General features: G+C 56.2%; 1 protein-coding gene across 3 annotated transcripts in view; it reads left to right on the forward strand.

Moving 5' to 3' along the window:
* Nucleotides 1–12,499, forward strand: part of CARNS1 (carnosine synthase 1) — a 29,597-nt gene that overhangs the window by 12,253 nt on the left and 4,845 nt on the right. For all 3 annotated transcript variants that reach the window (XM_043547882.1, XM_043547881.1, XM_037901489.2), the window contains 5 exons: nucleotides 5,269–5,756; nucleotides 6,078–6,276; nucleotides 7,115–7,200; nucleotides 8,062–8,293; nucleotides 10,200–10,471. In XM_043547882.1, coding sequence (XP_043403817.1) covers nucleotides 5,269–5,756; nucleotides 6,078–6,276; nucleotides 7,115–7,200; nucleotides 8,062–8,293; nucleotides 10,200–10,471 — 1,277 coding nt within the window. The remainder of the gene's footprint in view (nucleotides 1–5,268; nucleotides 5,757–6,077; nucleotides 6,277–7,114; nucleotides 7,201–8,061; nucleotides 8,294–10,199; nucleotides 10,472–12,499) is intronic.

Here is a 12,499-nt window from a genome sequence, read left to right on the forward strand (position 1 = left end):
CATGCTGACTGTTCCTGATCACTTTCCTCTCCTCTAAGTGCTTCAGAATTGATTCCTTGAGGACCTGCTCCATGATTTTTCCAGGGATTGAGGTGAGGCTGACTGGCCTGTAGTTCCCAGGATCCTCCTTCTTCCCTTTTTTAAAGATGGGCACTACATTAGCCTTTTTCCAGTCGTCCGGGACTGCCAGGAGTTTTCAAAGATAATGGCCAATGGCTCTGCAATCACATCCGCCAACTCCTTTAGCACTATCATGGAATCCAGTACCAGATAACCTGATCGCATGACCCTGCAGTGTCAAAAGCAGCCATGAGTCAGAGGTTGTTTGTAGCATCCCCAGGAAGACTTCTCTGTGGGTGATAAACATCTTCTGAGACCTTTTGTTCTTTCTAATGCTTTTTCCTCACAAGGAGCCAGCTAGACTGATTGTATTCTGTCTAATGGGCATTCCCCAGGTGCAAACGCTTTTGTAGAACAGATGTATAGTCAATATTCCTAACTTTAGATACAAAAATGATACTTGCATACAAATAGGATAATCATATGCAGTATATCATAACCTTTCCAATGATATTTCACATGACCCATCTTGTGTAAAACACATCTTTGTTGTGCCCTACCCATACCATAACAATCTCTGGGAAGACTATGGGGTGCAGCGTCACAGTCAGAATTCAGCCCAGATTCTAGTGTCACATCCTGACCACCATCCCCTGAGCCTAACTCTGACCCTTATACCTGCCTGCTAACCCCCAACCTACATTGGGAGCAGAGTCAAGGTACAGGGACAGGAGAACAGTAACCAAGACATTTATGAATTGACTTTTTGATATGTTCCTTGACCCTTCCAATTTCCTGACTTCCCATCTTAAAAAGAAATTTGAACTACGATGTTCTAATAACACCGTTTAAATCAACTGGATCTATTTACCATCCAAATTCTGGGTTAGCAACATTTTTTAATCTAGAAATTTCCTTATTTATTGTTTGGTTTATGAAAGGAAACAAAGGTTCTTCAATAGAGCTCTGTGAATAACAAATTTTTCCATTCGCTGGCTGATATGGAAGAAAAATCTGAAACTTTCAATAAACTAATATATAAAAAATTTAGTGTGGGGCCAAATCATAGAATCATAGAATCTCAGGGTTGGAAGGGACCTCAGGAGGTCATCTAGTCCAACCCCCTGCTCAAAGCAGGACCAATCCCCAATTTTTGGCCCAGATCCCTAAATGGCCCTCAAGGATTGAACTCACAACCCTGGGTTTAGCAGGCCAATGCTCAAACCACTGAGCTAAGAAAATCGAAGTGCGTTTCTGAACAAAAAGTGATTTAATAAAAAAAAAAATCAAAACATTTTGATTATTTTGGAATTTTGAGCAGGGGAGGGAGGATTTTTGACCAAAACAATTAGGTGAATTTAACACATCTGCAAAATGTTGACCTAAATCTGCAATTTTGGCTGAAAAAATTTGCAGCCGAAACAGTTTGTCCAGTTCTACTTTTAAGTGTTAGGTGGCAGCAGAAATAAGCAGCAATGTGTCCGGGGCAGTGCACTTGGGATAAATGCTAAAGGAAAAATACATATTACCCTTTATAACTGGACATATAAACCAGTATGTGCATGTACATGCACACAGATTAGGGTGTAAAAATCAGTTCAGAAAAAAGTCATAGACACACTGTTTGCGAGGGGAGGGGTTCTAGGGAAATATATACAGGAGAGGTATGCAAATAGATGCTCTGTCCCTTAACTGCAATTTGCAAACCGTGCGAGCTTTGAGGAGAGTTTATCCCCTCCTAGGGGGGAATCCTGACTCTGGCTCCTCTGCCTGCCCCTGTGGAGCTTATAGACTGTGCAGGCCCAGAGAGGCTGCAGAGGAGGAGCGCTGAATACCAGGATCTCTCTATTTAAATGGCATTTCTGAGTCAGCAAGGACCTGTTCCAGGGGTGCATCCACAGCCCTCAGAGATACATGTTAATCTGCCTGAGAAAATAGTTCCACTGACTGCTCAGGGCAGCTCCTTCCCCCCCCTTGGTTGCCTCACTTCCTGATTCCCCCCCTCCCCACAAGCAGGGCCCAGTGATCTGGTTGGTGAAGAGGGTTCCTATCCCTGGGGGCGCTGCAGACAGTGACATGGCTGGATCAGGTCTGAGTTGGGACAGTCCATCTATGTAAGACCCAGCCAAGGGCCTGGGAGCAGGTAGCGCTTGCCTATAAAGCTTGCCTGATACTTTCCATTCTAAGACCCTATTTTCAGTTGCTTCTAACTTTGCCCAGCTTTAACCGTTGGGGCAGAACTTTCCCATGCTGGGTGTCTGCTTCAGGCTGTTTTTTTGGGAGGAAATTTTAGCCCAAATGGTTTAGCTGTTTCTGGGAGGGGGAAACAAGTTGTGAAAAAAAATTCTTCCTGCCGTTTTTCTGAAATGCTTTAGCCCCCCACCCCCAGCTTTGGAGCTAGGCAGGGCCGTCCTTACCCATACGCAAAGTACGCAGCTGTGTAGAGCACCAGGAAATTTGGGGCACCAAATTGCCCCAAATTTCCTGGTGCCCTACGCAGCTGCGTGCTGCTCCAGCAGCCAGCCCAATTCCCCAGCTGAGCCGCCCAGGAAAGCTGCCCCCACCCCTGCTCCGCCTCTTCCCCATGGTCCCCGCCCCTGCTCTGTCCCAGCCCCGCTTCTTCCTGCCCCTGCTTGGTCCCAGCCCCTGCCCCCACTTCACCCCTTCCCCAAAGCCCCCACCCCTCCTGCTCCGTCCTCACTCCACCCCTTCCCCTGAGCTACATCCCCGGGGACTGCAGAAGGAGTCGGGTGCCCTGCACTCACCGGGCAGCGGGAAGTGGAGTGACCCAGCCCCAGCCCACTCTGCTTTGCTGGCTCCCAGCCATGCCATCGGTGAGTGCCGGGGGCTGGTTCCCCCCTGCTCCCAAGTCCCAAGGCTGGGAGCCAGGGGAGCAGAGCGGAGTGGGCTGGGGACGGGTCACTCCACTTCCCGCCACCCCGTGAGTGTGGGGTCGGACCTGCCCTGCACTCACCGGGCGGCAGGAAGTGAAACGACCAGGCCCCAACCCGCTCCGCTGCGCTGGCTCGTGCTGGGGGGCAGTTTCCCCTCTGCCCCCCAAGCCTGCTCCTGCCCCCCCCCCGCAGAGGCCTGGGGACGCCTCCCCCCACACTTGGGGGTGCTTGTGTAGGACACCAAAATGTCTATGGATGGCCCTGGAGCTAGGACTAGAAATTGTGGGGGGGGCAGGGAGGGACAGGTCGCCCTGGTGTCAGGGACTTGCCTTTTGCTGGCCCTGTGGGAAGGCAACCAAATTTGGCCAAGTTATCAGCCTTTGAAAAATCGGAGTGTGCATGTGCTCGGGAAGGATTTGGGCAGCTAAATCCTCTGAGGACTCTGTCCTCGCTGAGCATCCCCATCCCGTCCACTCCGAGAGCAGGCCAGGCTGCACGTGTGCCAGCCCCACAGAACGACTGGGCATGCTCCAGCCCGGGGATGCCAGGTGCTGAGCAGGACTTTCCCAGCCATTGCTGCTCCTGGCTGTGGTAGTGCCAGGCACCAGAACTGACTCTCTCTCCTGCGCTCTCAATGACCCCTCTCCCCAGTAAGGGGGTGGGAGGAAACTGACTGGAATCAAATGGGGGAGGAGCAGGGCAAGGGCAGCATAGGGGGAGAGGTGGTCAGAGGAACTGGAGGGTGTCTAGGATCAGAGGGGGCTAGGGGCTATATTGGCCAGAGGGGTGGGGGGGTAATGAATAGGAGTAAAGGGGGAGTGGATATGGGCAGGGGGTGGATAAGGGTAGATAGGGAGTAGTCTTTGTGTGGGGGTGAATAGGGGGAGGGCTTAATATGGGAGGTAGGTAGGGGGAAAGGCTGGTGTGTGTGTGTGTGGTGGGGACAGATCAGACAGAGGGAGGGGGAGGGGCTGGTATGTGGGGGGTGAGGGAGGAGCCGGCATGTATATGGGGTGGATGGAGAATGGCTGGTGTATGGGGAGGGGGAAGGGCTGATATGTGGGGGCTGAGTCTGGGGGAGGAGCTGGCGTCGGGTGGATTGGAGCAGAGGGGAATGGGGGAGCAGGAGGAAGCGTAACCGTGGTGTGGCCGTCCCTAGGTCTCCGTGCAGGCTTAGGATTGTTATGCCCCTGACTGGCTCTGGCAGTGTACTTGGGGCTATCCTGGCCTCTCCTCTCAGCTGTAACCTTGTCCTAGCAAGGTCCCTGGGCTGAAGGACTCCAGCCTGGGCCTAAGTGGAGGGCTTCCAGCAGTTGTTCCACATTCCTGGCATTCGCCTGCCCGGTCTCCCTCGCTGGGTGCTGGGAACTGGAGCCAAGCAGCTTAAGTTTCTCTTTGGCCCTGGAATGATTCCTGCCTTTGTTAAAGCCGCTTACTCTTGGCAGGAAGCCGGAGCCCTGGGTGGGAGCTGCGTGGGAGCTCTGCGGGAAAATACAATTAGCAGCTCAGCCCCATCAGTCATTGATAAGGAGAGCTCCAAGGTCCTTCCTTGCTCGCTGGGGAGAATCCAGCAGCTTGACAAACGCCGTCCAGGGGGTCCCTCTCCTGGCCCTGCAGTGCAGCCACCTCTGGGGTGTGGCAGCTGTTGAGTCAATCCACAGCAGGTCAAGAGCCGCAGGGGAAGCCTAGAATGCAATGAAGGGAGTTTGACTCCTCCAGCATGTCGGAACGCCACAAGTGGTTAAAGATCTTGGTTTGTGTCTCTTATTTAAGGTGACACCAGCACCAGGAGTACAGCGCTCCCTAGTAGGGGTTAATGCTGAGTACAAGGGGAGAGTGTCCTCCACTCTCTACAGCATAGCCCCCCCTAGTTCTGCACTGTGGCATTGGGGGCATAGACTGCAAAGGCAGAGCACCCCCTACTGAGCACCCTGCCCTGCTACCTGCAGCATAGTACCCCATAATGCCGTGCTGGGGCATTGGGGCAGCAGTGAGTGCATGGGGAGAGCGCCCCCTACTGAGTTCCTAAGTACAAAATAGGCTGGCACCTTCCTACCTTGTGAGGTGTAAGGAGAGGAGAAGAAATCCCAGTAGAGGAAAGTCTGTTAATTGCTGTATAAATAGCAGCTTTCTGATTGGCTGCTGGTGATGTAATGGTAACAGATTGTCGTCCTCTCTGCCCCCTCCTCCTTGCTTTCCCCCCTCCTTCACCACGGACCTCCCCCTTCCCCATCTCTCTATTTCTCTATTCCCCATTTCTCTGTATCTCCTTGCCCTTCCCTATCTCTCCACATCTCCCCCGCCCCCCGCCCAGGTAACATGCTGCTGTGCCTGTCGCCCAGCTGGCTGGCCAAGGTACCCTCTGAACAGCACCCTGGCGAGTCGTCCCTGCTGGTCTCCAAGGCTGTCTCTTTCGAGCTGGGTGGGCGCACATGCCTGGACGAGTTCTCGCCCCCGCGCCGCGTCACCTACTTCATGGGCTCCTTCGGGCCATGCAAGGAGCATGGGCAGTCAGCGGGGGAGCTGGCGCGTGACCTGGATTGCCCCACGGCGGGCTCAGGGGAGCTGGCCCGCCTTCTGGAGGACAAGCTGCTGACGCGCCAGCTCCTGGACCAGCGGGCCCAGGTGGGGGTGCCACCCACGCTGGCCTTCACCTTCAAGCGGCTGCGCCCACTGCGGGACGTCACTGCTGAGCGCGCCGTCCGCATGGTGGAGCTCAGTGGCAAGGAGGGCCAGGAGAACCTCATCCAGGAGGAGATTGAGGCCTTCCTGAAGGGCAGCGCCATGGAGCCCTACAGCCAGGTGAGCCTGCCTGGGCCGGGGGCAGGGCCCTGCAGCCAGGTGAGCCTGCGGGGTGGGAGGGGGCTGCAGTCAGGTGAGCTTGCTGGGAGTGGAGCATACAGCCAGGAGTCGGGGGAAGCCCTACAGTCACGTGAGCCTGTGGGGAGGTGGGACCTACAGCCAGAAGGGGAGGTCTATGGGGGGCCGTACAGCTGAGGAAGGGGGCACTGTAAGAGGGGGAGATCCATGGGGAAGGGAGAGAGGGAAGCCCTATGGGTAGGGTTGGGGGCAGTGGCTGTGCCTGGTTGGCTCCACTGAGAAGTGTGCTGTCGCCCCCTGCAGGTGGTGGTGAAGCCATCGGGCTGGCGCTGGAGTGGGGCCCATGCTGTGACCTTCCATGCCAAGGTGGAGCAGGCTGCCGTGCTCCAAGCGATGCTGGCACTGCTGGAAACCCTGGAGGAGGAGGAGAGCGCCCTGCTGGAGGCCTTCATCCCCACCGCCTGCCTTACCCAGCCCAAATCCCCCAACCGCACCTCCCCAAGTAAGGGACCCCCCTGGCCAGAGAGGCTCACGCCTCATCACCTGCCCCTGCAGCCGCCATGATGCACTGAGCCCACCCCCATTCCCACCCTGGCCCAGCCTTTGGAGATGGCGCCATGGGGTGAGATCTGGAGGGGAAAAAACAGGATGCAGTTCGGTTAGCTTGGGACATGAGGAGGGAAGGGGCACGTGCCATATTGGGAATCCCCCAGCCAATGTTCCCTCTAATTTTTGACAGGCTGTGTGTGCAAAAAATTTCTTCTGTGCAAATTGTTGTGCTTCTGTGCAAATTTTTGTGCGCGTGGTGTTTTACCGAGTGCACGGGGTTTAGGATCTGTGTGCGCGTGCACACGCGCACAGCTTAGAGGGAACAGTGCCCCCAACTCATTGGGGTGGCTGCCACTGCCATATTGCCCCAGGGCAGGGGGAGCCACTGTCATATTGGAATCCCAGTATCCCCTGGGGCAGTGGGGGACAGCTGCCATACATTCAGTGGGTGGTGGCCCTACCAGAATCCCTCAGGATGGAGGGCACCACTCTGTGCAGCTGATTTGCATGAATCCCGATGCCATTTCTTTCTCTGCCCCCCTTGCTGCTTCTTTCCGTCTCCTTCCGCCCCGCTCCATTCCTCCACCCTTCATTTGTTTCTCTTCTGTCCCCTCCATACCTTCCCTTTGTTTTCTCCACCCTCATCTCTTTTTTCTCCCCTCTCTCCATCCCCCGATTTCTTTCTCCATCTCTCTCTCTCTCTCCCCCATTTCCCTCTGTCTTTTTCTCCCCTGACTCCCTCTTTCCTTTCCTGCCCCTCTGACCCTTCCTCATCACCTTGCCCCTCCCAGGCAGCACATCTCCGAGGCCTGACCTGGCGATCCGGATCTGCACTGTCGTCTGCAGATCCTGGGGTGACCAGCCTCTGCTGAGCCAGGTAATGGGGCAGCGGTGAATACGTGCCCCTCACCCCGCCCTGCCAATGCAGCTGGCTGGGCCCCATGCCCCCACTTAGCCTCAGAATAGGGCAATGGTTGATACGGTGAGAAGCTGGGGATCACTCATGCCCGGACCAGAGACAAATACAGCAGCAGCCCCGGGTGTAAGCAAATGTGGTATGGGGCCTTTCCCCTCTAGGGGGTGCTGGCTCTGATCCAGGCCAAGGGGGTGGGACTGGCTAGCTGGGAAGGGCGAGGAATGGGAGATGGTACTTTTCACTTCTAGGGGGCACCATCTCCAATCTGGTCCAAGGGTGGGGGGCATGCCTGGCTCAGAAGCCAGGGAATGGAGCATGGGGCCTTTCCTCTCTAAGAGGTGCTGGCTCCGATCTGGCCCATGTGGGTGACTGGCTGGCTCAGGGCAATGGGTAAAGTTATATGGAACCTTATATTGTTTTTTGGACCAAGTTAGTCATGAATTTAATATGATCTGCAAAAGTCTCAAAATGAAAAACCTTATCATCATTGTCACTTGTGACCTTTGAACCCAGGCCAGGTGGAGGTCAAAGGTCATAAGCTCACCTTTGTCCTGTCTGCAGCGTGTGGCACTGGACTGGGCTGGGTTTATTTTCTCTCATGTTCCCCCTCCGCCCACCCTTGCACATGGTACATTCCATTTCCTGAGCAGGAGAAAAGAGCCTCCACAAATCAGGGCTCTTGGAACCGTGAGACATGTGAAGGATCTGATTGGTTAGTACCAAGCTTGTTCTCTGGATGACCTCACAGTCAGCTCCCACTGCCTGTGGTGGCGGGGGGGGAGGTGCGGGGTTTTCATGGCGCTGGGTTTTGTCCCCCCCCAGGTGGTGTGCGGTGTGGGACGGGCTGATAAGCCCCTGAAACACCAGGCCACAGTGCCCCAGAGCCTGGAGAGCAGCCTGCGGCAGCAGGGGATGACAGATGAGGCCCAGCTCGCGGCCATCCGTGCCCAGGTCAAGCACAAGGCTGAGGCTGCCATGACAGCCTTCCTGGAGCTGGAGGCGGGGCTGTCGGTGGAGCAGCGGGGGGGCAGACGGGCCCAGACTGATGTGATTGGTGAGCTGCCCTGTCAATCGTTGCCATTAACTATTTAGGGGGAGTCACAGAGTCTCCATCATTATTCATCCGGCCAGGGAGGATCCAGAGCAGGTGCTCCCTCCCAGTGCACCCCTCAATGGGCGGTGTAGGGCAAAGCTGGCTGTGTTGCCTCAGCCCCAGCAGAGAGCCTCCCCTTTGCAGGCCAAAGTTGCCCTCGGCTGCCCCAGCACGAAGAGCCTGGCCGTGGTAGGGACCCGGCCCTAGTTCTTTGGCCCATGGTCTGTTAAAGAGTCAGGGCGCTGCTGCCCTTGGCAGGACGAGGGGAGGATAGCACCTTCACGGGCAGGGAGTCACTGACCAGCTGGGACCTTCAGAAAGGCCTGTAGCCACACATGCATGTCCAGAGCAGGGGCCCATCTAGCCAGGTATCCCATCTCCAACAATACCCATGCACCTTGCCATGAAGCAGCTGGAGAAGGAGCCTCCTAGGGCAGTGGTTCTCAACTAGCGGGCTGTGAGCAGATTTCAGGGGGTTCGCCAAGCATGACCAGCATTAGACTCATTCGGGCCCGGGGCAGAAAGCTGAAGTCCAGCTGCACGGGACTGGTGACCCACCACCCAGGGCTGAAGCCAAAGCCTGAGCAACTTAGCTTCACAGTGGCCTCTGTGGTGTGGGGCCCCAGACAATTGCCCTGCTTGCTACCCCCTAACGCCGACCCTGGCTTTTATATGCAGAAAAACAATTGTTGTGGCACAGCTGGGCCATGGAGTTTTTATAGTATTGGGAGGGGAGCCTCAGAAAGAAAAAGGGTTGAGAACCCCTGTCCTAGGGGGTTGTTCTGGAATAACCCACCCCGTGAAACTTTCTAAATTTAAAATTTTCCTTTTAACATAACTCTGGATGGTCTCCTCAGCCAGGTAAATGTCCAGGCCTCTTTCTACAAATCCTGTTAGCAGGGCTGTCCCTAGCAATTCTGGGGCCCTACACGGTCCCTCCCCTGCGGGGGGAGGGGGACCCAGACCTCCGTGGGGGGGGGCAGGGCTGGCTTGGGAGGTAGGGGGGAACCACCCCCCAGCACTCACCGGTGGTGTGGCTGAGGCCGGGTCGCTGCACTCCTGCAGCCGGTGAGTTACTCACCAGCAGCGGGAGTACAACGACCCGGCCTCAGCCACACCATCCGTGAGTGCTGGTGTGGGGGGGCTGGGGCACAGAAGGGGCAGGGGCCCAGGGGAAGTGGGGGAAGGCGGAGCAGGGGCAGGGGCCTACGGAAGAGCTCAAGCAGGGGCTGGAGCAGCACGAGCTACGCAGGGCACCAGGAGATTTGGTGCCTCAAATTTCCTGGTGCCCTACGCAGCTGCGTGCTTTGCGTATGGGTAAGGACGGGCCCTGCCTGTTAAGCTTTTGGACACACTGAGACCTTGTGGCAATGAGTCCCACAGGGCAATTGAGAATGAGTATTTTCCTTGGATCAGTTATGAATTTGCCACCTTTCAGGTTCATCGATCTGTGCCTGTATAATGAGAGAGGGGGAAAGGAGAGGTTTCTTGGCTTGCCTTCTCTACCCCTTTTATTTTCATAGCGTTTAAGGCCAGAAGGCACCCTAACCAGGGCTGTGGTGGATTCTCCACCGCTGGCAATTTTTAAATCAAGATTGGATGCTTCTGTGAAAGATCTGCTCTCATTCTAAACCGGAATTAGCTCAGGGAAGCTCTGTGGCCTGTGCTGTACCGGAGGTCAGACTAGATGATCACAGGGATCCCTTTTGACCTTGGAATCTATGAATTCGCTTGATTCAGCATCTCCTGCAATTCCTGTGGGGGCCTCTGGTCAGGGTCTTTGAATTCTTATGCTCTCCAGTTTGGCCTGACTGCTATTGCACACCCATCCTGGCTGTTCCCTTGACTTGGCCATTTCCCATTGCAGGTGTGGATTTCCTCCTGACCTCGTCAGAGCAGGTGCTGCAGCTGATGGCCCTGGAGATGAATTCTCAGCTGTGCCTGGAGACCTGCGGGCTCTTCGAGTCCATGGGTCAGGCGGTGGGGGTGCCGGCAGGCGAGTCCTCGCGCCCTCTGGTGGAGACGATGTTGCGGCGTGCGCAGTGCCACCTCATGGAGGGCAAGCACGTGCTGGTTATCGGGGCCGGAGGAGTCAGCAAAAAGTTCGTCTGGGAGGCAGCCAGGGCCTACGGGCTAAAAGTAAGATGCGGAAACCGGGCCCCACGCTGCCCAGCACAGCCCCCACCCTCCGCCATGGAGTGGAGCTGAGGGAGATGGCTGTCCTTAGCCATGGGTCCGACCCAACATGGCATAGCCTGCATCAGGGAAGAGAGAGCCAGCGGAGGAGGTTGGGGATGCACCCTCCACCCCCAGCTGCAGGGGGAGTCCTCTCTGCCCCTCCCCCACATCCCAGCCATGGGAGTGCTCCTCACTTCCTCCCCTGCATCCCAGCTCTAGGGAGACTCCCCCGAGTCTTCCCCACATCCCAGCCACAAAGGGGCTCCCCCCTGCATCCCAGCTGGAGAGAAACCGCACCTGAGCCTCTGCCAGGGGGCTGCCGCAGCCCAGGTCACAGGTGGATGGGAAAGTGCTTCTCCGAGGGTGAGCTGGGGATTATTGTCCCGTCTGTGCAGACCCTTGTCAGGGTGGGTGCTGAAGGTCTGGCACTGGGGCAATGTGGGGAGTGATTGGGGGCAGGATCTATGGGGTGCTGAGCTTCCTGGGTCCATTGTGTGCAGAATCAAGTCCTGGGAGCTGAGCAGCTCCTGGAAGGGACATAAGCCAGTGTTAACCATGGTTACCTTTGTGCAGGTAGCTACTCCAGATCTATCCCCTAGGGCTACAGCTCAGACCTCTCCTTGCTGAGGGGGTGGTAATGCATCAAGGGGCACACCAAGGAGCCCCATAAGATCTCTGGATGAGAAAATCACCTTAACTCTGACCCCTGGCTGTCCATCCATTGCCAGTCCGGCCCACAGCTTCAGGTCACTGAGCCATGGGTGTCTCATCTCCTCCGCCCCTGAACCTCTCCGTTCTAAATTACTGGGACCATTCATGTAGCCTACAGCTCTTGCTCTCCCTTCCCTTCACCGTGCCCTCTCATGCCCCTGCTTTGAGGCCGTCTGGGCACATGGGGAGGTGGGCCTGAACGTCAGCTGGCGAAGGAATACTAGAGAGGGGGCAGGAGTGGTGTGGGGAAGGGGAAATGAGTGCTTGACCCCAGACAGAGGAGAACCAGGTCCCAGCCCGACACTGAATTGAGGCAAATACAATCTGTGATGGTTGCTGCAATCTGTGTAATGGAACGGTCTGAATCCCAGCCCAATGTCACACCACTGTGGGAAACAGGAGCAAGTGGTCTGGCCCATCTCCAGCTCCAGTGGAGGGGGGGAAAAGGTGGGCAATTCTGCCCATAGCTCTGGAATAGCAGAACGTTCCTGGAAAATTGATCAGCAGTGGAATAGTTAATAGTCTTTAAATTTTCCACAAGCGTTAGGCTCTGGAGTTAACACCTGCCAGCCTTGACATTGTTAGCTCCTGGAGTTAGATCTCATGAGGCCAGCTCACTGCTCTCTCAGGAACACCCCTCCACCCCCCTCCAAATCCCAAGCAAATTGACTCTGCTCAGAGGTGTGAGAAAGGAATCCCATGGCACAGCCCTGCCACTGATGCTGAGTGCAGTTTCCTAGGCTGTGGGCACTGCTGTGTACTCCCCCAGCCCTACTTTCTTGGCAGCAGCTCCAGGTTGGTTCCAGGCTGGGATTTGGTCCTCTGTGTCCAGGGTGGCACCCAGCCCAGGCAGGTTGGGGTGCCCTTTTGTGTCAGTGCTGGCCCTGCCCCTCTGGCTGCTGGTCCCTTCCCAAAGCCCCTGCACAAAACTGGAAGCAACCGTGCTGGGCTTGTTCTTGGAAAGCGTTTAACGTGCAGATGCACTCGCCCCCTCAACCTGGATGGAACATCCCATCTCCTATTGCCTTGGGGTCCAGGAATGCCCCATGGGGGCGGGCACATGAGGCCCATGACCACACCGTCTCCTCCTCCCCACCCCATGGGGCCTGGGCATAAGTGGACCATTCCCAGTCTACCCCACCCCTCCTGGGCACGAGTGGATCATTCCATCCTGACACAAGTGGGCCATACCATATCCCCCCACTCATCCTGGGTGTAAGTGGACTATTCCATCTTCTCCACCTCCCCGCACTGAGTGGTGCCTGGGCAGGAGTGGAC

Source organism: Chelonia mydas, chromosome 6, assembly GCF_015237465.2.
Source record: "Chelonia mydas isolate rCheMyd1 chromosome 6, rCheMyd1.pri.v2, whole genome shotgun sequence".
Lineage (NCBI taxonomy): Eukaryota > Metazoa > Chordata > Testudines > Cheloniidae > Chelonia > Chelonia mydas.